At 39.9% G+C, this 24,040-nt stretch overlaps 1 protein-coding gene across 2 annotated transcripts in view; it reads left to right on the top strand.

The window, feature by feature from the left end:
- The first annotated feature begins 873 nt into the window (after positions 1–873).
- LOC109921549 (AT-rich interactive domain-containing protein 2-like) overlaps positions 874–24,040 on the top strand; it is a 212,740-nt gene continuing 189,573 nt past the window's right edge. Inside the window, exons 1-2 of one of the 2 annotated variants that reach the window (XM_048611861.1) lie at positions 874–3,962; positions 5,590–5,683. In XM_048611861.1, coding sequence (XP_048467818.1) covers positions 3,727–3,962; positions 5,590–5,683 — 330 coding nt within the window. In that variant the 5' untranslated portion in view covers positions 874–3,726. Of the gene's footprint in view, positions 3,963–4,553; positions 4,754–5,589; positions 5,684–24,040 lie in introns of those variants that run through there. The other variant, XM_048611862.1, reaches the window with a different exon arrangement.

The following is a 24,040-nucleotide window of genomic DNA, read 5'->3' as shown; positions in this document are numbered from 1 at the left end:
AACAGCTCTTAACATTACAATTACATCATAGCTGACAATGAAAAAATGGAAAACTCCTTTTTGACCTGTTGGGATCTTGATATAGTTGACCACAGCATTCTACTCCAATGCCTCTTCTCTGTCACTCAGGACCACAAATTACTGATTTCATTGCTATTATAGCCAGAAAATAACCTGCACTATTTTTTCTTCTCAAGCTCACACTGTTGCCACTGGTGTCCCTAACTAATTGGTCTTCATTTTAATTTGAATATATGTTATTTTACAACAGATATTTGCTGACTCCTTCAGGACAAGAGTGTACTGTACATATAAATTTCCTCCCAGAAAGGACTTCTGACTTCAAAATTTTTAAAGTTATTTTTATTTTTAATCAAAACATCTTTTAAGGGTTTATATCAGCTCTGTCGTAACCTATGCATGTCACCTTGTGGACTATTGATACATCGACATTCTCCTCTCGGATATGAGAACTCTTTGTTAGATTTGGCAGATGTCAGTTTCAGCCTCAGTGAAGTTTGATGAATTTCCCATAGCTGATTCCAGTATTCACTATTTTGGATTACAATTTTTCATATCTATTTTCAAAGGTAAATTGATCTTCATAAAACTTACAACCTACTGTCCCCCAATCTTAATGCTTCTGCCAAGGAACAGGTGTTAGAGCACAAATGTGCTACATTTTAAAGGAGTTAGCCATACACACACATGTATGGCACTCTGGTCAAATCCATTCTAAACAGAATCTATTGTATAGGTTGTTAAATTCAACACTCCCTTGTAGTCCAGAGTAAATGTCTCCTATTTTTTGAATAAACTCCATGGCATGGGAATGGGATTGGGGGTTTCACTGATAGGTACACAGGGTGGTCGATAAAGATTCAGATGCAACTTATTTGCCTTTTATTGTCACAGTGCTTGCATGACACAATGCTAATCAAACACTTGAGTAATTATAGCAACCAATCTCTATTGGTTAGTCTACTGATGCAGACACAACAAAAGGAATAACCCAGAAGTGCAGTGCTTTGAGAACCATAAGTCCAAAGTCACCTGTTTTATCCAAAAAGGAAATCACAAATCATGCTTCGTTTACTCATATATACGCATATTTTAAAATGTTACTTTCAACATGACCTTGGTACCGAATTCAGATATTTAGTGAGTACTCTCATGGAATAATAATTACATGCTTGAAAAGCATTAGTTGTTAATTAGTTACTTAACTCATGGAACAGTGTTTTCTTGCTCTGCGCTATATAGGATCTCTCTGAAGTAGCCTTTAAAAATAAATTCTATTATAAGGCACAGAGTTAATATTGGTCTACTAGCATCAAAACCAGTACAATTAATAAAAAGATGTAACAGGAAGAACAGAACTGATCTGAAGCAAATAAATTACTTCAATGATAATGAATGATAACTGCACTACACTTTCATACACAAGTTTTTTTGTGCATGCATATATTAAAAATAAAATGACATAAAATCAGAACATGTTACACTTATTAAGCCAAGTGTTTTCTTTTAAATACATTTTCAGGAAGTGGCCATCACTGAAAAGGCCAGCTAGCGTTTATTGTCTGAATTTCCCCAATAAGACAGAGGTGAAACATCTTCCCGAACTGCAATGGCCTGTATGGTGAAGATGTTTCCATAATATTTTTGAGCAAGGTTAGTTCTTATTTTAACAGGCAGAGTAGTCACTGGCAAACCAGAGATATTCCAAATTTTTTTTTGGCTTTAATTCAGTTAAAGCAAGATGCAATGTGTTCCACTCACCTGCTCGACATCCCTCCCTTAATCATTTACCCAGCACAAAAATTCTACTGAATTAAATCTTCGCTGAATATCTCTTTGTGCTCTTCAATGTTTCTGCACTTTTAAAAGAGTTATTTGCCTACATCTCATAACCTAAACTTACAAAACTGCAGTCAAATCTACATGGTTGCATTACCAAGTCACAATTCTTCATATTATGCTTTTGCAGATTCTTCACTTTCTCACAGTCACGTTACTCATAACCTGTGACCTTCAAGTTTTTTTCTGGAGTCTTAGTCACGAATATCAACATTTACAATCTGATCACTGATGAAAACTGGATGACATAAACCACCCACAAGCAACCAATTTGCCTATAAATGTGAGGCTGATGAATTACCACAACAATTTACGCTATGGGAATTAATGTTTTCTACAACAACTCTGAAGCATGTAACACTGTTTTGTTTCTTATTCTGTTACAAATAATCTGTTAATACTGTTACCTTCAGCTACACAGTTGCAAACAGTCAATTGTGCAATTACATGTTTTCTGTTCAATGAGAGATCAGGATTTCAAGAATGGAAACAAGGAATTATAAAACAGTATCCCTTCTCTGCCTATACAGTGTTTAATGGTGTATAATTATAATACCACCATGGATCCAAATTAATTAATTGTTTCAGTTCAAAATAAAGTTGAATGCTAAGATTGGAAATGCACCACTATTGTGTGGGCGAGGCAGATTTGGTCTCGAACTTCAAGATGGAATTAGACAGTTATCCAGAGAAAAATTGCAGGGCTACAGAAAAGGCAACGGATGGTAATGGAACTAGCAGAATTGTTTTTGTAAGAAAGAAGGCATGGACATAATGGGCCAAAATACTTCTCCTGCACTGTAATAAAAAAATTAAAGCTGCCATAATATCAGAGGACCATAGGACTACTCTCTCATTAGATAGAAACACCGGTGGTGTTTTAACCCGAGGGTCACCACAGATGAGGAGAGAGTTGAGTAGAGAGGTTGAGTAGGGGAGTCCTTCACAATAACCTCAGCTGGTGCAGGAATTGAACCCACACTATTAGCATCACAAAACAGCCGTGCAGCTAACTAACACCCTTTCGTACCATAAAATCTTTGTGACTCTATGTGACCAATAGCATCTTGATAATCACTTTTAGATAAATTCGATACATAAGTTTAGCGTCTGTAAGTGGAAAATCAACAACTCAATTGATTTTCTTCCTTTAACTTGCGTGTAGCAATATTATTGTCCTACATATTATGCAGAGAACTCCCAAAGAGCAGGGGCCAAATACATGAGAATCCGAAGTCGGTGGTAAAGTGATCAGAAAGCAAAAAGAAGCGGTTCCCTCAGCTCAACCGACTTTTATGTGTACATAAAGTCAATAAAAAATAGAAACACAGTATTTAAAGACAAAAGGGCATAAATACACATATAACTAAGAAAATTAACCGTGGTTTACATGGATATAAAAGCTGTTACAATGAAGTAAGAAACTAACTATAATCGACGCTTACAAAGTAGTCTCACTTTATTCTGTCGTAAGCGTCCAAATATGCAACACCAGTAGCAAACTCTTCTAATCTCCCTATATTTTTAGGGAGATGGCAGGAACCTCATTTCCAAGGGGACAATATGAGATTTTTAAATTATAGCGGGGAATATTTATCACATCAAAAATCCACATACTCCTCAGTGAAATTAGTAGCTTATAAACATACGTTACTACAGCAAACCACCATTTTGAGGCCACACGCAAGCTGTGAATGTTGCATGCCGGTATTTGTAGTTCCTCTCGTTGCTCCCTTTCTGTCTGTCCGGAAGGATACAGAACACGCGAAGACTACAATACCACTGGATGCTCGCGCACCTCCGCTATCGCTCTGCGCTCCTTTAACCTCGCCTCCGTGACTTACAGACTACACCTCCCAACATTCTATGCGCGACCAGGCGCCTGCGCTCTTCTTTTTAACGGCGTCTCCGGCGGTCGGAGCATCAGGTGCAGTTGGCGTGGCGCACTCCGGGAGTCGTAGTCTTTTACCCGGCGGTGTCTCCTATACACTGAACGTGGCAGGCGGGGGGCTGCGGACTCCAGTTCCCGGCCTGCCTTGCGGCGGCCTGGCTGCCATGGCGGCGGGCTGTTTTGCGGAATTGCAGGACCCCCCCTCTGGCGGGTAATTGCTCGGCCGCTCGGTTTTCATTGTCTGTGAGGGAAGAGGGAGAGAGACAGAGAGAGAGAGAGAGAGAGAGAAAAAAATAAGAGAAAAAAAAATTAAAATTTGATTCGTTTTTTTTTCGAAAAAAAATCTATAAATTTAACCAAAAAAAAAGAACCGGAGCCGATGGAAAGAAACGAGCCGAACTCCTGCCAAAACCCCCGGCCCTTTGAGAGAAAAAAAGCAGGCGAGAGACGGTGATGAGGAGATTAAAATCTCACCTCCCCCCTCACAGGCTGGCAGGATTGTTATAGGAGAGCGGCGGAAAAAAAAATAACACCCTTCCCGGGCTAGTGAGCGGCACCGAGCGAGTACCGGGGCTTTGATCTCGGCGAAGCCTTACCCTCCTCCTCCTCCTCCTGCCCCCCCCCTCCCCCCTCCCCAGCCCCCCCCTCCTCAAAGCTCCGCTTTAATTCCCGTCGTGGCCGGCGATGGCTTGGGCTCGGGCTCCGGCGCCCGACTCTCCGGAGATGAGAAAGAAGAGACTGTAGAGAGAGAGAGAATATATATCTATCTATATTATATATCTATATCTATAAAAAATAAGGATTGATTTTATCTCGGGAGCTCTCTGACTTTTTTTTAAAAATAATTTATTTGGGGAGTAATTTCTTTTTACCCCCCCCCCCCAACCTCAACCAACCCACCCTGTGAAAGATTATTATGGCTAAAACTCCGAGTAAAAGCGGCGGTTTGAGGACTGGCAGGAGTTTCCTGGATGAGCTGCGGCACTTTCACAGGAGTAAAGGGTAAAAAAAAATATTTCGGCAGAAAATAAATACAACTTTTAATCAGCGGAGGGGAGGGGACGAGGGGGAAGAGAGGTGGGGGGTTGGACACGGATTAACCGTTTAACAGTTGTAGGAGGGAAAGGATAAGGTGTGTGGTGCTTTTATTCAGGGGCCTTCAAAGGCTTTTTCTCTTGTTACTCGGTTATCAGAACAGTCAGCAGAGGCGACAGGCACTGAGTTTTATTTTATTGTGAAGAATGAAATGTGTTCACCTTTCGAAAAGTTTTTTTATATATAAATAGCGTAAGGAAGTTGAGCAGCAGAGGGGCTAGAACATTAGCTAGCTGCCTTTCTCGCCTTCCTTCACCACCATGTGCCAGCAGTAATTCTTGGCAAGGAAGTATTTTTGTCTAATTTTCATCTTCACCCTTTTTAAAAGACATAATTGGAATTGCATTATTTTTGCGTTCTATTACCCAGTCGCTGTAATTATCTGTCAGGTTGAAAGGGGAGGGGGCTTCTCCATCGCTCCTGTATGTGTGGGAATGAAGTAAAACTTTTATACTTTTCCATTTTATTTCAATTTTTAAAATCATTTTACTTGTTTCACTTTGAATTCAGAGCGACTTAAAATGAACATTTTGGGGGCGAGTAGATTTAACACCTGCATCTAATCAGCTTGGAGATTACATTATTCAATATTTACAACAATAAATAAAACATTTTATAACACATTTTCCCAAACTTCCAGTGGGGGATTCCTTTGTGTTTTAAGGTGCGAGTGCCCTTTTTAAAAATTACTTTAAATTACCTTTTAAAAATGTGGAGCTGAGACTTCTTTTTAATGTTTTTAGGACCTCTTTTAGAAAGATCCCAATAATCGGAGGGAGAGAGTTGGATTTGAGTGCTTTATACAGCAGAGTCACCTCACTCGGGGGATTCGCCAAGGTAACATTTATACAATAATAAAAATGTTCGATAATGATGCCTTTTCTAAATTAAGGGCTATATTTGATGTCCCATCAATTGAAATTTAACCCTTTTTGAACACATTTCGTATGCACGTTTTGTTTACTGTTGGCACTATTTTTACATGCTTTAAATAAATTAAAATATTAGTTGGTATGAGTTGCTTAAGTTTGTCTTTACGAACCATTCCCATTGTTGACAAACTCGAGTTGGGAACCTGTGGGTCTCAGACAGCTACAGATGGGGACTTGCATATATGGCTGGAGAAAGGGGCTTGTATTTAACTAATACTTTCAGTTTAACAAATTTGTAGATCCTCAATAATTAGTGTTTTGATATAGTTATCTAAATATATAGAAAATAAAACTTAATTATGGATAGTTATTTTCAAGTCTGGTTTCCAATTTGTCTTCAATGAATTGGACGTAATCCATCCAAAATATGTTTAAACAAAAATTAAAAAGAAGATTGCTAAACATTACCTTAGGAAAAGTAGCGGTTGGGTATGTTTAGAAGGTATTTCATATGATTATTTAAGAAATTATCCTTTTTGCGAAGCGGAACGGCTCGTGTGAGCCCTTTAAGGCCTGTGTCTCCCAGTGTAGAGTGAGGGAGCCAGTGAATGAAACTGAAAATTAGCGACTCCGTAACATCAATAATGTGAGCGAGACGTAGAGCAGTGCAGTGACGATCGTTAACAGTCTACAATCCAACCATCTGCTGCAGTTGAACTGCTTTTAAAGGGTACAGATCGCGGGTATTTGTTTACTAAAAAAAAGGGTTGTTAGGCTTCATGCCCAGCTAGGCCTTGTGGAGGCCTCAATCAACATAAATTGAAATAAGAATCTGCAAAAAGCATTTGAGAATGTTGAAAGGAATTTTCGCTAGACTTAAAATTTGCTAACCAAACTTTAATGTTCCATGTGTTAAATGTTTAGATTACTGAAATTTGAATAGCAAAATGTTTTTCATATATTTGGAAAATTTTGTTTGTTGGACAGAAAGATTCTCTGCATTTTCCCTACATATTGTGGCATGGGGCATCAAAAAATTTAACCTGTTTGGAACTGAAGTGATCATAAAATTAAGTGACTTCACTTCCACCCACTCCCCCCAAAAAAAAACTCACATCAAACTTGGTGGGGTGGGCAGTATTCTGAAAGGGGAAAATTTAGTGATTTAATTGGCTGAGGTTAAAATTTAGCGTTCACTTGAACAAAGTCAAATTACTTCTCTTAGCTTGCAGCTTTTCTTACATCAGTTGTAATGGCAGCAGCAGTTGTAGCTTCCATGGCTGAGGTGATTTTTGTCTGGAATTTCCTATAATACTGTACAGTAAATTCATGAAGGATTGTAGGTCTTTAAGAAATAAGGTGTATTGAGGGATTTAAGCACAAGGCTAAGAATTTTAAATTTGAGGATGTGGGTCAACAGGCATGAATGTGATGAGTAAATGGGGTTTAATGCATGTTTTGTTTTGTCATGTTTTGTCCTGCAGAATTTTCATTTGAGCTCAAGTTCATGTCACATAGAGGATAGTGCGTCAGCTCGGAGAGCTTTCAAATAGTTGGGTCTAGAGATAATCAATACTAGCAGCTTTCATTTATACAATGCCTTTAACATAGTAACACATTTGAAGCATCAATTGTATTATCAAATAGTCACTTAAGGGATTTGGGCAGTCACGAGGGATATTGTGGAGATGAAAAGTAGTAAATTTCAATGCAAATCTTAAGAGTAAGCAGAGTTTGGGGTCTTGACAAGTAAAGGCATGGTCAGCCCACTAAAGAACAGGGTAAGGGTGTTTTTTAGCAGAAGGTGGGCTGAGCAGAGAAGACAGTCAAGTTATAGGATGCTAAGATTTCAAATAGTCTAGCCTGAGACTGTTGATGAGATTGAAATCTGGTGAAAGAATTGATTTTGTAGTAGTCTGAAGTCAATGGCTTTTGCCTTTCTAATATTTATTTGGAGGAAGTTGTTGCTTATCCAGGATTGGACGTTGGGCAAATCAGTTGACCGCTCGGAATGGATGTTGGCAGAGTCAAGACAATTAATGATGAGGAAGAACTGGGTGTCACCAGCCTGTCCTTGTGTCTTGGGATCGTTTTATTGTGGAGCATGTTGTAGGTCTAGGACCTATTCTTGGGAAATTTCAAAGGTAATGGTGCCAACACATTATTATTGCATCTACATGGGCATAGCAGAAGCAACATATTCAAGCTGGAAAAAGAAGTACCTTTCAAAGGAAATACTTGATCTTGTATATATGCTTTTTTTATAGCCAAAGCTATTAATTAATAACTGGAATATGATTTGACATTATGTATTTGTATTTCCATCTGGAGCTGTGTAATAGATGGTGAATTGGGTTGCCCAGTCAGCCACTGCAAAGTATACAACTTGTGTAGTTTCTGGAAGCTTTTCCTCTGCTCAGTTTTGTTCCTTTGCCTTGTGAGAGCCTGTTTTGGCCATTTTCAATATATTTTATCATTTTTGGTCTGTTCCGTAGCAGCTACCTAAATGGAAAATGAGAGTTTAAAACAATTTTAAGGGGACGATACAGAATTGACAAACATTTGTATTTTTATTGATATGAGGGTAAGAAGGCCATGTGACCAAGACTGGGTAGAAGGAATGTGTTAACTGTATTACTGTGGGGCCCTGTTGGGTTGGCTATCATCAACCTGTTTTTCAATACAAGGAAAAAAAAATGCCCTTTTTTGGGCAGCTATCCAATTGTCTTTGTTCACATTCCCAGTTTAAATTTCTGAATGCACGTAGCAAACATCCAAGTTCTCACTTTTAAAATTTCTGTACGTTTGAGAGCATTTTGAAAAACGATTCCCTTTTCTGTTGCCAAACAATGCTTACTGGCTCTCTGTTATGGTGGCTTAAACATTGGGAGCCTTCAGTCAATTTACCATAGCAGCTACTTTTTAAGCACAGTCTGCACTGAGAGTACATGAGGAATGGGACTGGGTGTAATTTTGTCCTCACTTGCTGTCTGCACAGGCATATTTCCCAGTCATGCAGCTGTGCTGCAATCAGGCGTGGAACACCTGATTTTTGTTTCTTATCCCATTCAGCCATTTGTGACGCACTGTGTTCTCATCAGCTAAGCTAGCACAAGGCTGAGTGTGGCCTCTAATATTCACTATTCTCCCAGAAAAGTTTACCAGTCAAGTTACTGGGCAAGACAACTTGACAACAGCTTTTACTGGTTGTTTTAAGGAGGTGGATTCCAGGTGGATCATTCACAGCCATGCTGTTTTTGTGTTGAAACTTACCAAAAACATTTGACTTTGTTCCACAGCATTGGCTTCTAGATTATTTTAGTGCAATACGATTCAAGAGATTTCTTATCATTTGTGATTTTAATTCCATCTCATCACTGCAGGTTTTTTGTTTCCCAAGTTCAGTCTTCCTATTGTCCCTTAATCACTCCATGGCCACTCCTTTGGCCTTAGCATCTAGTAATTGTGCCATTGCAGGCAAGAACATCCAAGCTTTGTGTATCAGTCTCTATCGGCTTCCTCTTTCCAAGGCTCCTCACCCCAGTCCTGCTAAATCTCTTTCTTGCTTTCTGTCCCCTCCTCCGACCATAGGTTATCCGCTTACAAATAAGTTACAAGTGCAATTCAGTTTTATTTCTTCTGCTGGTGACCTGATCAGTTACATCTTCACCTCTATGTTTGATGTCATGGTCCCTGTTGAAAACATTACTATCTATGTCATCCCCTAAGTCAAAGGCATTGTCTATATAGTTGAGAAACAGTTGACCATTCATTCTCTGATCTGGCTGGACCATGGAAACCATTTTTGATCCTCTCAAAACAATTTACCTAATCCCGGATTATCCAGGAGTGCAAAAGTTTTCCCCTGATGTCGCCAGTATATACCAACCTAAACCCCTGTCCCTGCTTCCTGTGTGCACGTTCCCTAAGAATTGGGAAAAGTTTGTGAGCTACTTCGTTGCTAAGATTAACGCCAGCTCTTTCTGTTTCCTCCACTCTGAGCTAGCAAACAGAAGTTTCTCTAACACACTCACTGCCATATTTCTAAATCATCTTTCTCTCATTTCTCTCCTTTGTTGCCTCAGAGTTCATTTCACTCGTAAGTATGACCACTTGTTTGCTTGATTCCATTCCCTGTAATTTGCTGATTGCCTAACTTCCCCTCCGAATCCCAATCTTTGCCAATTATTATTTGTTCTCTCTCTTTTTCACTTGCTGTTCTTTTCTCCTTTAAATCTGCTATCATCATCTCACTTTCAAAAAAAAAGCAATTGGGGACCTATGTATTACTATTAAACTTTCTCCTCAACTCTCCTCTTAGGTTTAAGGCAGGAGATAGAAGGCTATGTCCCTGGTTAATGACCCCTTTGCCAATGGAAGAAGTCTTCCTTCCCACCCCTCATAATCCTGCACACCTGTATGCAATCCACTCTTAGGCCTTCACTGCTCCAAAGAAAACGGCTCCAGCTTATCCAGGTTTTTTTTATTGCAGCTTAGACCCTGCAGCCCAGGTTGAATCCTGGTAAATCTCTTCTGCACCCTCTGAAGTGCAATCACGTCCTCCTTATGGTAACCAGAATGCTACAGTATTCCAGTTCTTTACTCAGCCAGCAATTTATCATCTGCTGTTGTATTCTGTGCCTCAGTTGATGAAGATAATTATCACATATGCCGCCTTAACCACCTTATCTACCTGTCATGCGACCTTGAGAAATCTGTGGATATGTGCACCATGATCCCTGTGATTTCTAGGTTGAATTCCATTTGTCTTTACTCTGCTTACCTGACCAGTCTGGTATCCTCCTGCAGTTTACAACTCCCCTTCTCGCTATTTACCACCCTAGCAATTTGTCTTCCACAAACTTCTTGATCATACCACCAACACCCCCTCCATCCCCGACATTTAACGCATCAACGTTCACCACAAATAGCAAGGGCGTTAGGACTAAGCACTGCTGAACATGCGCCGACAACAATCCTTCTTGGGGAAAGGCTTCAGAGTGTTTGAAACGCTTCCTTTGTCCTCCTGTCATTCAAGTGCCTTCCTTGAGCTGGGCAAAGATGATTTGCTGTAGCAATTGGAACTCTGTATTCTAAGCAGATGACTGACCCAGCGGAGTTAGTTTCAGATGATCATGACCTTGGTACTGGTTTCATTGGCTGCTTCAGGTTACTGATGCTAATGTTAGTGTCTGACCAGCTGATAAAGCAAATCCATCTCAAATAGAATTGGTGGTACCTCTCAAGGCCCCTGAGAGGGAGTCTGTAGTTAGTCCAAATTTGAGCCATTCAGAAGAGTGATTGCCTTATATACCAGGATCTTGGGATCAGCAGGGCTGTCATGGATGTCGAAGATGCTCATCCTTAGATATCTGAAGATGGCATTCATGGATTTGATGTTTAATCTTTGCATCAGTGTCAGCTTTATTGGGCAGTAGCTTTCCAGTAAGGAAAATGGGAGGATTTCTCCATTAACCTTAATGGTGGGATGGATCAGATCTTGACCTGGTGGAGGTTGGTAAAGGATTTGAGCCATGTTGAGACCGTGAACAATTCTTCAGTAGGCATTAAGCTGGCTCCTTTCCAGAGTTGGGAGTCCTTTACAACAGTGGCATTGAAGTGCACCAATGCGAATAGTTTTATTTTTGTTGGGGATGTTGGTGAGTATGTTGTACAAGATGGCACCTGCTTTGGATTCATCTATGGCATCAAGAGTTTGAGCATAAGCAGTCATGACTGTTGCCAGCTGGTTCTTGGCAAGCTTTGGCAGGAGCGTCATGAGATGAACACTAATACCAATAGGGAGTTTTTAAGAGTTGGTTGACAAGTCCGTTCTTGATGGAGAATCCAACTCGATACGCATCTTCAGGTTTGCCTCTCCAGAAGGTGTAGCCACCACTACCTTCTTCCTTCAACTTGCCTTTGCCTCCTGTTATCATTGCTGTACAGGAGACTGTGTTGAAGTGCATGGGTTCACGGGCAACAAAAGCAGTTCTTCATTCTGGATGATTGTTTTGCTTGTTATCGATGCAGGTTTATACATTCCAGGTTCTGAGATTGAGTTTGACTTTGGGTTTTTCTGACGATGAGCTGGCTGGATGCTGTTTTCCAGTAGAGTTGATGTGATTTATTATTGTAATGTGTATCAAGATACAGTAAAAAATATTGATTTGCATGTTAACTCGACAAATCATGACCTACATAATTTAGTACATATGTATGCCAGGGTAATAGGACGGAATGCAGAATATTGTGTTACACCGACAGCGAAGGTGCAGAGAAAGATCAACTCTAATGCAAGAGGTCCATTCATAAGTCTAACAACAATGAGGAAGAAGATGTTATTAAATCTGTTAGTGTTTTCCGCACACACACATGCACACACTTCCTTGACTTCCTTGACTTCCTGACCTGCAGACTGCAATGGGTATGGATAGGCGACAATACCTCCTCTGCAATAATCCTCAACACCGTTGCCCAGCAAGACTGCATTCTCAGCCCCTTACTATATTTATACAGTCATGACTGTGTGGCCAAATTGAGCTCTAATTCCATTTACAAATTGGGTGATGAAAACACTGTAGTGCGTCAGACTACAGGAATGCGATAGACAATTGAATAGCATGGTGTAAAGACAATCTCTCCCTCCATGTCAGCAAAACGAAGGAGCTGGTCATCAATTTCAGAAGCGGAGTGAAGGATGTGCCCCTGACTCTCAATGGTGTTGAGGTGGTGGTCAAGAGGTTCAAGTTCCTCAGAGTAAATATCACCAATAAACTATACTGACCCATCCACATCAATGCTACAATCAAGAAAGTATACCAGCACCTCTACTTCCTCAGAAGGCTAAGAAAATTCGGCATGTCCACATTGACTGACCAATTTTTATAGATGCATTACAGAAAGCATCACAGCTTGGTATGGCAACTGCTGTGTCCAAGACTGCAAGAATTTAGTGAGTTATGAATACAGCCCCGTCCATCACAAAAACCAACCTTCCTTCCATTGACTCAGGCTACGTTTCCCATTGCCTTGGGAAAGCAGCCGACGTAATCCAAGACCCCAGTTATATCCTCTTCCACCCTCTTCCATCAGCACAGAATAGACTGTCTGCCCATCCCGCAAGGGGAAAAGTGGATTCTAAAGAGGACTGCTCAGTTGTGAAGAAAGATGCTGAAAAGCTCTTCTGTTGCTATTCCAAGAGCGAAACGTCTGAGTCAAACTCCTCCATCTATGTGCCGGTCTGAAGCAAGAGACAATCCTGTTCTTATTACCTCTTGCTGATTTGGCAGAGTTTGTGTTGTGTGAGGGGAGGGTTGAATTCCTCTGGGTGGATGCATTGTGCAGGACATCTTTTAACGTGGGAATGCAATTGTACGTCAGAGACATGGTCTTTGACAGAAGGTAGATCCAGTTCCTGGGGATTTTCCTATTGCTGCTGCCATCACCTCCAGTTGTAGCCATCGATATCGCACAAGTATTGTTTTCCTAGATTGCTGCTGAGGACTTGTTTTGAATTGTATGTTGTCTGCTTCCTCCTCTCTGACCTTCCTGTCAGGTGTGGTCCTGCCAGGAGTTGAGAACTCCTGATGGTGACATCACTCTTGAAATCAAGGGAGTAGTCAGACCTCTCTACTGCAGCAAGGTGATAATCCATGGAAAAGAAAAGGTCAGTAGGCAGGTGCAGTAAGTCATTAGAAAAGCTCAGTATTATCATTTAAAATGCAAATTGTTGAATCAATGAGATATCAAAAGATAAAAAGCTGCTGGCAGACAAACTTTACCACAGTGAAGGCAAGTTGTAAGTGGGACGATGACTCAGAAATTGAAATCGTCTTTGTAAATTAGAAACGGGAACAATGATTTGGGTTCAGAAGCTATACAGTCATATTTGACCGAATTAGTAAACTAAAAGTAACCGCTCTAAATGGTTGGACAAGGTGTAAGTGGATAACACAAGTAGAAAATGACGATGTACTGTCACACTGCCTCATTGTTAGGGACTTGGGTTCAATTACAGCCTTGGGTGACTGTCAGAGTGGAGTTTACAAGTTCTCCCCATGTCTCTGAATTTCTGCCTGGTGTTCTGGTTTCTTTCCATAGTTCAAAGATGTGCATGTTAGGTGGAGTGACTATGCTAAATTTCCCTGTAGTATCCAGCGATGTGCAGTCTAGGTGGATTAGCCATGGTAAATAATGAGTTACGTGGATAGGGTGGTGGGGTACTTTTTGGAGGGTTGGTGCAAACTCTTTCTGCACTGTTGGGATTCTGATTCTGTTTCTATTTTTCACTTATCCAGATATATTACAGAGAAACTAATGGATCAGACTCCTACCTCATGAACACATCAATTTAAAGCTTAAAAACTTGCAAAATCTAGGGTTCATGGTAGACTTGATACTTCTCTGTAGCAGCAGGCAGGTTTTGTAGTCTCAACAAATCGAATGAAGTTGTGGAATACAAATTGTGCTCCAGCAACATGGTGCTCTGCTCACTTTGCACCTTTAATGTTCTGTTCAGTTCTAGACATTGATAAAGGAGCAAAGTACCCATATGTTTGTTTTCTCCTGTTTAGATGTGTGATGAAGTGCTGGAGAAACTGATATTTTTGAGCTTTAAGGTGAAGTGACTGGTCATAGTCATAGAATCATACAGCACAAAAACAGACCCTTCAGTCCAACCAGTCCATGCTGGACATAATCCCAAGTTAAACTAGTCTCACCTGCCTGTTCCTGGCCCATATCCCTCCAAACCTTTCCTATTCACGTATTTATCCAAATGTCTTTTTAAACACTGGTATACCCATATCCACCACTTCCTCAGGAAGTTCATTCCATACATGAACAACCCCCTGTTTAAAAAGAAAAATTGTTCTTTGTCTTTCTTTTTAAATCTTTTTCCTCTCACCTTAAAAATGTGCTCCCTTGTCTTGAAATCCCCTGTCCGAGGGAAAAGACAACTACCATTAACTCTGTCTACACCCCTCGTTATCTTTATAAATTTCTATAAGATTGCCTCTCAACCTCCTATGCTCAGTGAAAGAAGTCCCAGCCTTCCTTTGTAACTCAAACCTTCTATACCTAGCAACATTCTGGTAAATCTCTTCTGAACCCTCTCCAGATTAATATCTTTCATATAACTGGGCGACCAAAACTGAATGCAGTATATCAGAAGAGGCCTCACCCAATGTCCTGTACAACCTCAACATGACTTCCCAGCTCCTATACTCAAAAGACTGAGCAATGAAGGCAAGCGTGCCAAAAACCTTTATAACCACCCTGTCTATATGTGATGCAAACTTCAAAGAATTAAGTACCTGCAACCCAGGTTCCTCTGTTCTACGACACTACCCAAGGCCCTACCATTAATTGTATAAGCCCTCCTCCGTTGTTTGTTGTTAGGAAAATGCGATACCTTGCACTTATCCAGATTGAACTCTGGCCATTTTTCAGCCCATTGACCTATTTGACCAAGATCCCTTGTGATGACAGTTTTGGGATATTTAAGGTACTAACAATAGGGCAACAAAACAGCAGTTGAAACTAGTTAAAAGGGAAATTTAGAACTGATGCTAAGAAGTTTAATCTTTACAGAAATAATTATAACACCTGAAATAAACCGCCCAGGTGCACTAGTGAATGCTCAACTCTGGGGATCGATTTAAAGAAACAGTTGGGTCCTACATTGGGATTATACAATATTTCTAGGTAAGAGCCTTCGATTGAATGGCTATGTTGAACTAATTTGTGTTCTTGCAAGGGTAGGTAGAAGGTTAGGATTGTAGAAGATGATGCTGAGAAATGTGAAAGAGAACTTTGAGATAAAAATAACTTGTATGTTGTACATAGGCATTACTTCTAAGTTAAATTATGGCAAGACAACACATTTAGTTTCAATGGATGAGTAAATTAGAATGGATAACAGGAGAAACTTGTTAATTCAAAGAAACCTAAATATTTGAAATCTGAGGAGGCAGGAGGATCCAGCAAGTTTCTAGAGTGGGTTATTGAGCACTGAGGGTTGAGCTTCTGTTGGCAATTTGCTGTTTATTATCTTTGACTGCATTTATGTAGTAGCTACTAATCTCCTTTGGGACCTCTCACAATAAACCAGACAGTATATCCTTTATCTGGCAACACATGCCATGTGTGATATTTTAAAATGCTTCTGTCATAGTTTAAACTGACCCTATACTGCTGTATTCTGTCCCTATGCTTTTTGGATCAACTGAACATTTGAAATGATTTCTGAACTGAAATGAAATTCCACTGGTGCACTTTTGTCTCAATAGTTTTATTTTTGGCATGACTTATGTTTGCAAGTGATGCTTCAAGTGTGATCAACTCATTTCAGATATTGTAAACCATGGTCTGTAAAAGCAGAAGTTAGATGATAGAAGGTATAAAAAATACTGGGCAACATGGGGCTGCAGTAGAGTTTGGGTATAGAGTGTCTGTTGTTTTGGTGATGCTGGAATTGGAACTGTTACTATTACAAGGGTAGATGGTAGGAGATAAGGGCAAGCAGCAGGCTAAAAGAATGCATGAGCAATGGAGAGCAAATAGGAATTTAAGAAATATTTCCCATGTTTGGCATCTCGTGATTGAAGATTTATGAGACAGGTTGAGGCCATCTCACCCATCAGGTCCTTGCCAGTCAATTTAAATGTGAAATCGCATTCATACACTCGGTTTCAGCCTGCAGGTTTCAGATCTTCAGGTAGCTATCCAAGTATGTCTTTAAATGCAGTTGAGGGGAGTGTGGTTTGTATTTTTTTCCTGCTGTCTTTTCAGGCAGTGAGTTCTCTACTCAACTCTGTGTAATAAAAATAGTTCCTCATCTTTCCCCCAAATAACCCCACCCCATTCTAATTGTGATGCCTCTGTTAAGATAAAAGAATCTCCCCACTAATTTTATCTAGGCCCTTCATAATTTTATGCACCTCAGATAAGTCACCATTTGTCTGCCTCTGTTCCAAGGGAAATGCATCAAATCTTAGCTCATCGTGAAAATTTTCCAGATCTGTCAAATTTTTGTAAGTTTCCTCTGCACCCTCTCCAGAGTAATATCTTTTGTATAATGCAGTGATCAGAACTGTGTACAGTACCAATCTGTGGTCTACCTACTGTTGTTTACAGTTCTGGCATAACATGACAGCTTGTAATCTTTGTTTAAGCAAAAAAAAATCATAATAAAATCATAAGAACATAAACAGGAACATGCATAGACTATTCACCACCTTGAGCATGCTCCGCCATTCAGTAGGATCGTGGCTGTTCTGAAGCTCATCATGTCCACTTTCCTGCTCTTTCCCCATAATACTTAATTCCCCTACTGATCAAGAATGTGTCTATTTCAGCCTTCCATATACACGAGGACTCTGTCTCCACAGCTCTCTGTGGCAAGGAGTTCCAAACACACTCAACCCTTGGAAGAAATTCCTTCTCCTCTTGGTTTTAAATTGAAGCCCCTTAATTTTGAGTAGAATGCGTAAAGTCCCAACCTGTTTAATCTTTGCTCCTAAGACAATCCCTCCATACTGAGGATCGTCCAAATGAACCTTCTCCGAACTACCTCCAGTGAAATTTTACCTTTTTGTCCAGTGGCATTGAATGCATTTTAGTAAAGCAACACGTTTCTTTTTTGCATGTAAAGACTTATGTTTTTGTAGTGAAGGCAAATAGCTTCAAACCAAGGGTTGAGTGTCTTTGGAACTCCTTGCCACAGAGAGCTGTAGAGACAGAGTCCTTGTGTATATGGAACACTGAGATAGACACATTGTTAATCAGTAGGGGAATTAAAAGTTATGGGCAAAGAGCAGGAACGTGGATGTCATGAGCTTCAGATCAGCCACGATCCTATTGAACGGTGGAGCATGCTCAAGATACTGAACGGTCTCTACGTGTTCCTGTTTATGTTCTTATGGTTTTAGTATGGTATGCTTTTTCTGCTTTAGATTACCAAAATGAATCTAGATAGTTTAGGAATCAAATTTATTTCTTAATTTAATATTCAGATGATATTGTGGTTAAAAATTCCCTTTTAATCAAATTATGCATGATCAGTTTACAGTTTGACTGTCGTCAGTCAGTTGATCAAGTTGCTGATTTTGTCACCATGATCCCTTTCTTGTTATCTATAAGGACTGGCACTGATCATTGTTGTGTCCCAGGTTTTATACCTTCACTGAGATATACTAGAATGTTCTTTTTTTTTCCAAGATGGGATTCATGCTCATCAGTGAAAACATATCTCCATCTGCTTTGAAAGACTGGTCACTTTGTCCACCTGTGGTATTCTTTGTGGTTCCAAACCATTGTTTGGAATCCCTTTGTGTATCTTGCTGGCCTGGTCATAAAAGACAGAGGGTAGTTGTGGAGAGTTGTTTTTCTGACTGGAGTTCGATGACCAGTGGATAGAAATGTCAAATACTAGACAGTATAGGTTTAAGATTAGAGGGGAAAATTTTAAAGGAGATGTACGAGGCAAAGTTTTAACACCGGGTGAGTCGATGCCTGGAATCTGCTTCCAGGGGACGTGGTAGAAACAAAGGTGATAACAATGTTTAAGAGGCATTTTGACAGACACATGAACAGTTAGGGAATAGAGGGATACGAGCCATGTGCAGGCAGATGAAATGGGTTTAGAAAGACATCATGGTCAAGACAGACATGGTGGGCTGAAGGGCCTGTGCTGTACTGTTCTATATTCTTTGCTCCTTCCATGTGCTTTGGTAGAAATCCACATGGATCATTGCCATTGTTTTGCCATCAACAACCTTGTTTGTTCCTTCCTCATACTTAATCATGTTCATCAGGCGTGACTTTCATTTGTCAAATTTGTGTTGACTTTCTAAATGATGATTGATAATACTTCAGAATTAATTCCAAAATTTTCTCACAAAACGTACTGACCTATAATTGTAATATCCTTTTTTAAACTGTTACAGTCCTTGAACTACTGCAGCCATGGAGGCTTGAAATATGATGGCCAGAGCCTCCACAGTTGCTTCCTTCTTTAAAAACCTGGGATATATTTCATTCAGAGCCTAGTAATTTATCAATTTTCGAAGATGCAAAACTTCCTCCCTTACCTTTTTTCTTAAATGCCATTCAATGTTTCATTCTCTTCCTCCTCAAATTCAACATCATTGTTGGCATAAGCTCTTCTTGTAGACAACCACAAAGTATTAATTGAGAATTAAGTCCTCTTGACTCTCCCGCTCTCCACTTCACCTGTCACGTTATCTTTTTGATCCCCAATAAGCACTTAGTTATCCTCTTACATTTTATGTACTTATAAAGTGTCATAGGATTTTCCTTGATTTTTCCATCATTCCATGCCCTGTCTTTGCTTTCCTGATTTCCCTTTTAATTTTCCCGTATATTTTCTGTACTCTAAACTTGCGTCAGTATGAGGCTCACTGTCTGGCATAAGCATCCTTTCTTTTTGTCTGATCTAGATTTAGCTTATTTTGAACAATTAATGGTAATATTATTTTCATCAGTGATCTATCTTGAGTTTAGAAATGACAATCAGCTGGAACTTGTGGTATTTGAAAGTCCTTGCAGTACTGTAGTTGAAAGCAGTTGAAGGGAAACATTGTTGGAACAAAATAAGAACATTGACAAATTAATCTGTGATATGTATGAAACTTGGAGCTGAATTGAAGTCTGGCGGTATTAACGAATGGTGTTGCCTCTTGCTATCCAATTTTATGAGGGTGTTGAGGGTCAGTGGATAAGTGGGAAAACAGTGTCGGTGAGGTTCTGATTTTGGGTGACATGGACATTGAGTGTTAGTTGTGATCAAAATAGTGCTAGTTTTGAGAAGTGAAATTTTCCTCCAGCTGCTGCCAAAACTCATTCCCTGAATGTAAAATCTTCTATGAGTCTGCACAATTGGGCAATGTTTTGGGCATCATATTTTTGCAGAAGTGTTTTACTTAAAAAAAAAACTATATTGTTGAGTAATAATTTGATGTAGTTTGATTTAATAGAACAAAAATTACCTTTATCACTAATTGACATTTTTAATCAGTGAGTAATCTGTCTTTTAAACAGCTGAAATAACTTTCAGAATATTCATATAACTAGTAACATATTGTTTGTGTGTAATTGGCAGTTTCTTAATAAATTAGAGGACCTAATAATATTTCTGTATTCAAGAGTCTCATTTTCTGAATGTCTTTGCAACCAATGCAGTTGGTGGGAAATCAATGATTTATATGATCTGTGTTGCAGCGAGTTGGGTGAGTTGAACTTCAAGTGTGATGTTTCTTGAACGAATGCCAAAAAAACTTTAGAAACTCTACTTCCATCTTTTTGTTTGATTTTTGGATGATTTTGATAAATGTAAGTTCAAAGAAACAGTGCAGCCGAGCAGAAATACAAGTCTCTGACTGAACAACCTGGGGAGGAGTATTGGCACATCAGGAGTGAAGAGTCAAAATTGATGCTAAATGAATAAGTAAATTGGGCTGAATTTAGTTGGGATCGTGGAAGGGATTAACGACAGAGGTCCAAGTGTGAATGAAGAAGGGAACTAATTGGCAACTTTCATGTTTAGGAACAGAGGTATTAAGTCATCTTGGTTTCCTCAATGTAAAGGTGATATTTTAAATGCCACGAATAGTGGAATGTGATGCATCAAATGCAGAGACAAGTAGGATTGAAGTGAGGATAGGATCAACCTTGCCATTATCGTGGGAGAGCTGACCTGGAAAATTGTAGTTGTAATCTGTGGCCCTGTTATCAGGGGTGATGGGGGAAAAATTTTGCTATAAGCAAATTTGAATCAAAAAGATGTGGTATGGGAATTACTACTGTCATCGTGGATAAAAATGAAATGGAAAATGTAATGGAAACTTTGCAGTCAGCAAGGTGGGAAGAAGAGGGGTCCAAATAGCTTGGAATCACGAGAGCATTTGGATATCTTTTTTAGAAAGTTCTAGGTAATTATTTGGCCCAGGAAAGGAAGGGTCGCTGAGATCATGTAATGGTGATGGATGGGTGGAGACTGGAAGTGTAATCGAAGAAGTTCTGAGTATCAGTGAAGAATGGCTTTATAATTGGTTGGTATAATGAGGAGGCCGGAATAAGATTATAACTGCTCAACGTGACCCAGGTACTCCTTTTTTTAGCTCCATGGCTTCCTCCATATTCAAGAGGAACCATTCAATGTAAGAGGGTGATGTCAGCAGATCAATCCGATTGGACCACTAGTTGAATGTTGGCTGAGTGAGTGGAAGTGCAGAAAGGAGTATGCTTTTTGTGGTGAACGAGAGTCTGAGGGTAGAGAGCCCACATGGCCAATCACAATGGAAGCTCCGAAGTATAGAAAAATAGAGACTGTAGAGAAGAAGAGTAGAAGTTGGGTAAAAGACTGGTCCATTATGATGGGACTAAGCTGGAACAGTACATCTGCTGGAGCAGTCCTTTTTTTGTATTTTGGAAATTGTGTAGAAATGTGCAATGCAGCTTGGGAATTGAGATGTGAGACTGGGAGGGAGGAGTGAACAAAGTCTTCAGGAGTGAGGTGATTGTCTAGGAAATAAGTTTTTTGACTTGGGTAGTAGTGTCATGGTTTTGACGTAAATGAGTCAATGAGTGATTGTCCTTTGAAAGTTAGGCATTTGCATCAAAACAGTGATAGACTTTTCAGCAGGGTTCGAACTGAAGGGAATGAAGAACCACATTCAGGAAAGGCAGAGTAATGCATAAAAGGGAGTGAGGAAGCCCTGTCTCAAAATTCAACAGTTCATGACAAAGTTGAGAAAGCAAGCTACTGAAGAATATCCAGGCCAACAGAAAGATTGAATAGTGAAGGAAAGCCTGACTTACAAAGATACTTCTTGCTTCAGTGGGCAGCATTAGTTTGGTGGAAGCAGGAGTATAGTTCACCATGCTGGGTTTGGCATTTGATAATTTGTGGTAAAGTTAAGGACTTTATTAAGGGTGAATTGTTTGGGTCAAAAATTGTATGTCAAAGGGAATAGTTTAAATACCTAAGAATGGGAGTCTAGCCTAGGTTGTGAAGGGTGAAATATTCAAAAAAGTTGTCGACAAAAAAGTAATTTGAGTGGTTTTGTGCTGTTTGTTAATGATAGCTTTTGTAATAAGTCAGTGAAATTGGATTTTGATTGTACCTGATTAGTTGGATGTAATTTTGTTTTGTATTACAGGCATGAATGCATGTTAAATGCAAGACTTTTTTAGTTGCATATGTAAACACGTTGCTGACTTCAGTTCTTCAGTTCTCGTTGGTTTTGAAATTCATTCATAACACAATAATTTTATAATCATTCTCAACTTATAACAGAATTTAAGGGAGAAAGAAAAAATTACATTTTTATAGTGACTGTAAAATTCTTGGCTCATTCCAAGACACTTCAGAGCCCATAACAACATTACCTTAGAAGTGTGGTTATAATTACGAAAGCATTGCACAGCAGTTACATTGTGCATGCACAGCATTAGAGAAATATTCAAATAATCTGTTACCAGTGTGCTGGTTTAAGAATAATATTATATAGAAAGAGATAAATGAAAAAACTAACAGATAATGCTGAAAAAACTCAGCCGATCTGACAGCCTCTGTGGAAAAAGAAACACAGTTAATATTTTGAGTCCAGAATGACTTTTTCCTGAATTCTCCGCCGGAAAGACAGTTGTGCTGGACTCAATGTTATCTCTTTTCTCAGATCTGCAGAGTTTCTCCAGCATTTTCTATGTTTGTTTCTGATTTCCAGCATCTCTAGTATTTTTGCTTTTGTTTCAGATAAATATGCCCATCTCTTCAGTTTTGTTTTCATATTCATTCACGGAATGTGGGCATTGCTGGCCAGCATTTATTACTCATCCATAGTTGCCCTTGAGAAGGTGGTGGTGAGCTGCCTCTTAACCTGCTGTAGGTTGACCACAGGTTGCCTTTAGATGGAATTTCAGGATTTTGACCTAGCAATAGTGAAGTGACAACATATTTCCAAGTCAGGATTGTAAGTGGCTTGGAGGGGAAATTGCAGGTGGTGCTGTTCCCAAATATCTGCTGCCCTTGTCCTTCAAGTTGAAAGTGGCCGTGGATTTGGAAGGTGCTGCCCAAGAATCTGTGGTGAATTTCTGCAGTGCATCTTGTAGATAGTAGCAGCGTGTACTGAGCATCCATGGTGGAGGGAGTGGACGTTTCTGGATGTGATGTCAATTAAGCAAGCTGCTTTGTCCTAGATGGCGTCGAGCTGCTTGAGCATTGTTGGAACTGCAGCCATCTCGGCAAATGGAAAGTGTTCCATCACGCTCATGACTTATGCCATGTAGATTATTGACAGGCTTTGGGGAATCAGGAGGTGAGTAACTTGCTGTATTCCTAACCTCTGACCTGCTCTGGTTGCCACTGCATTTATATGGTGAGTCCAGTTGAGTTTCTGGTCAACGGTAGTACCAAGAATGTTGATTGTGGGGGATTCAGTGATGGTAATATCATTGAATGTCAAGAGCTGGTGGTTAGATTGGTTATTGCCTGGTCTTGCTGCATTTGGACATGACTACTTTAATATCTGAGGAGTTGTGTGTGGTGCTGAATGTTGTGCAATCATTGGTGAGCATCCTCACTTTTGACCTTTTATAATGGAGGAAAGATCATTGAAGTAGCTGAAGATGGTTGGGCCTGGATTACTACTCCTGAGGAACCCCTAAAGTGATGCCCTGGAGTTGATATGACTGACCTCCAACAACCACAACCATCTTCCTATGTGCCGGGTATGACATCAACCAGCAGAGAGTTTGTCCCCTAATATCCATTGATTCCAGTTTTGTTAGCACTCATTGATGCCACACTCCATCGAATGCAGCTTTGATGTCAAGGACTGACCCTCTCACTGCATCTCTGGATTTCAGCTTTTTTTTTGTCCATGTTTGAACCAAGGCTGTAATGAAGTCAGGAGCTGAGTGGCCCTGGTGGAACCCGAACTGGCCATCACTAAGCAGGTTATTGCTGAGCAGGTGCTGCTTGACAGCATTGTTGATGACACCTTCGATCACTTTACTGATGACCGAGAGTGGACTGATGGGGTGCTAATTGTCTGGGGGTTGGATTTATCCTGCTTTTTGTGTATAGGACATAGCTGGGCAATTTTCCACGTTGTTGGGTAAATGCCCGTGTTGTAATTGTACTGGAAGAACTTGGCTAGGAGAATGGCAAATTCTGAAGTACAAGTCTTCAGTACTATTGCCAGAATGCTGTCAAGGCTGATACCCTTTACAGTATCCAATCTTTCCAACTATTTTTTGATTTCATGTGATTGAAGACCGGAATCTGTAATGCTGG

Source organism: Rhincodon typus, chromosome 25, assembly GCF_021869965.1.
Source record: "Rhincodon typus isolate 14 chromosome 25, sRhiTyp1.1, whole genome shotgun sequence".
In the NCBI taxonomy this organism is placed as follows: domain Eukaryota; kingdom Metazoa; phylum Chordata; class Chondrichthyes; order Orectolobiformes; family Rhincodontidae; genus Rhincodon; species Rhincodon typus.
The sequence above is the reverse complement of the archived record's forward strand: the minus strand, read 5'-3'. Positions and strand labels throughout refer to the sequence as shown.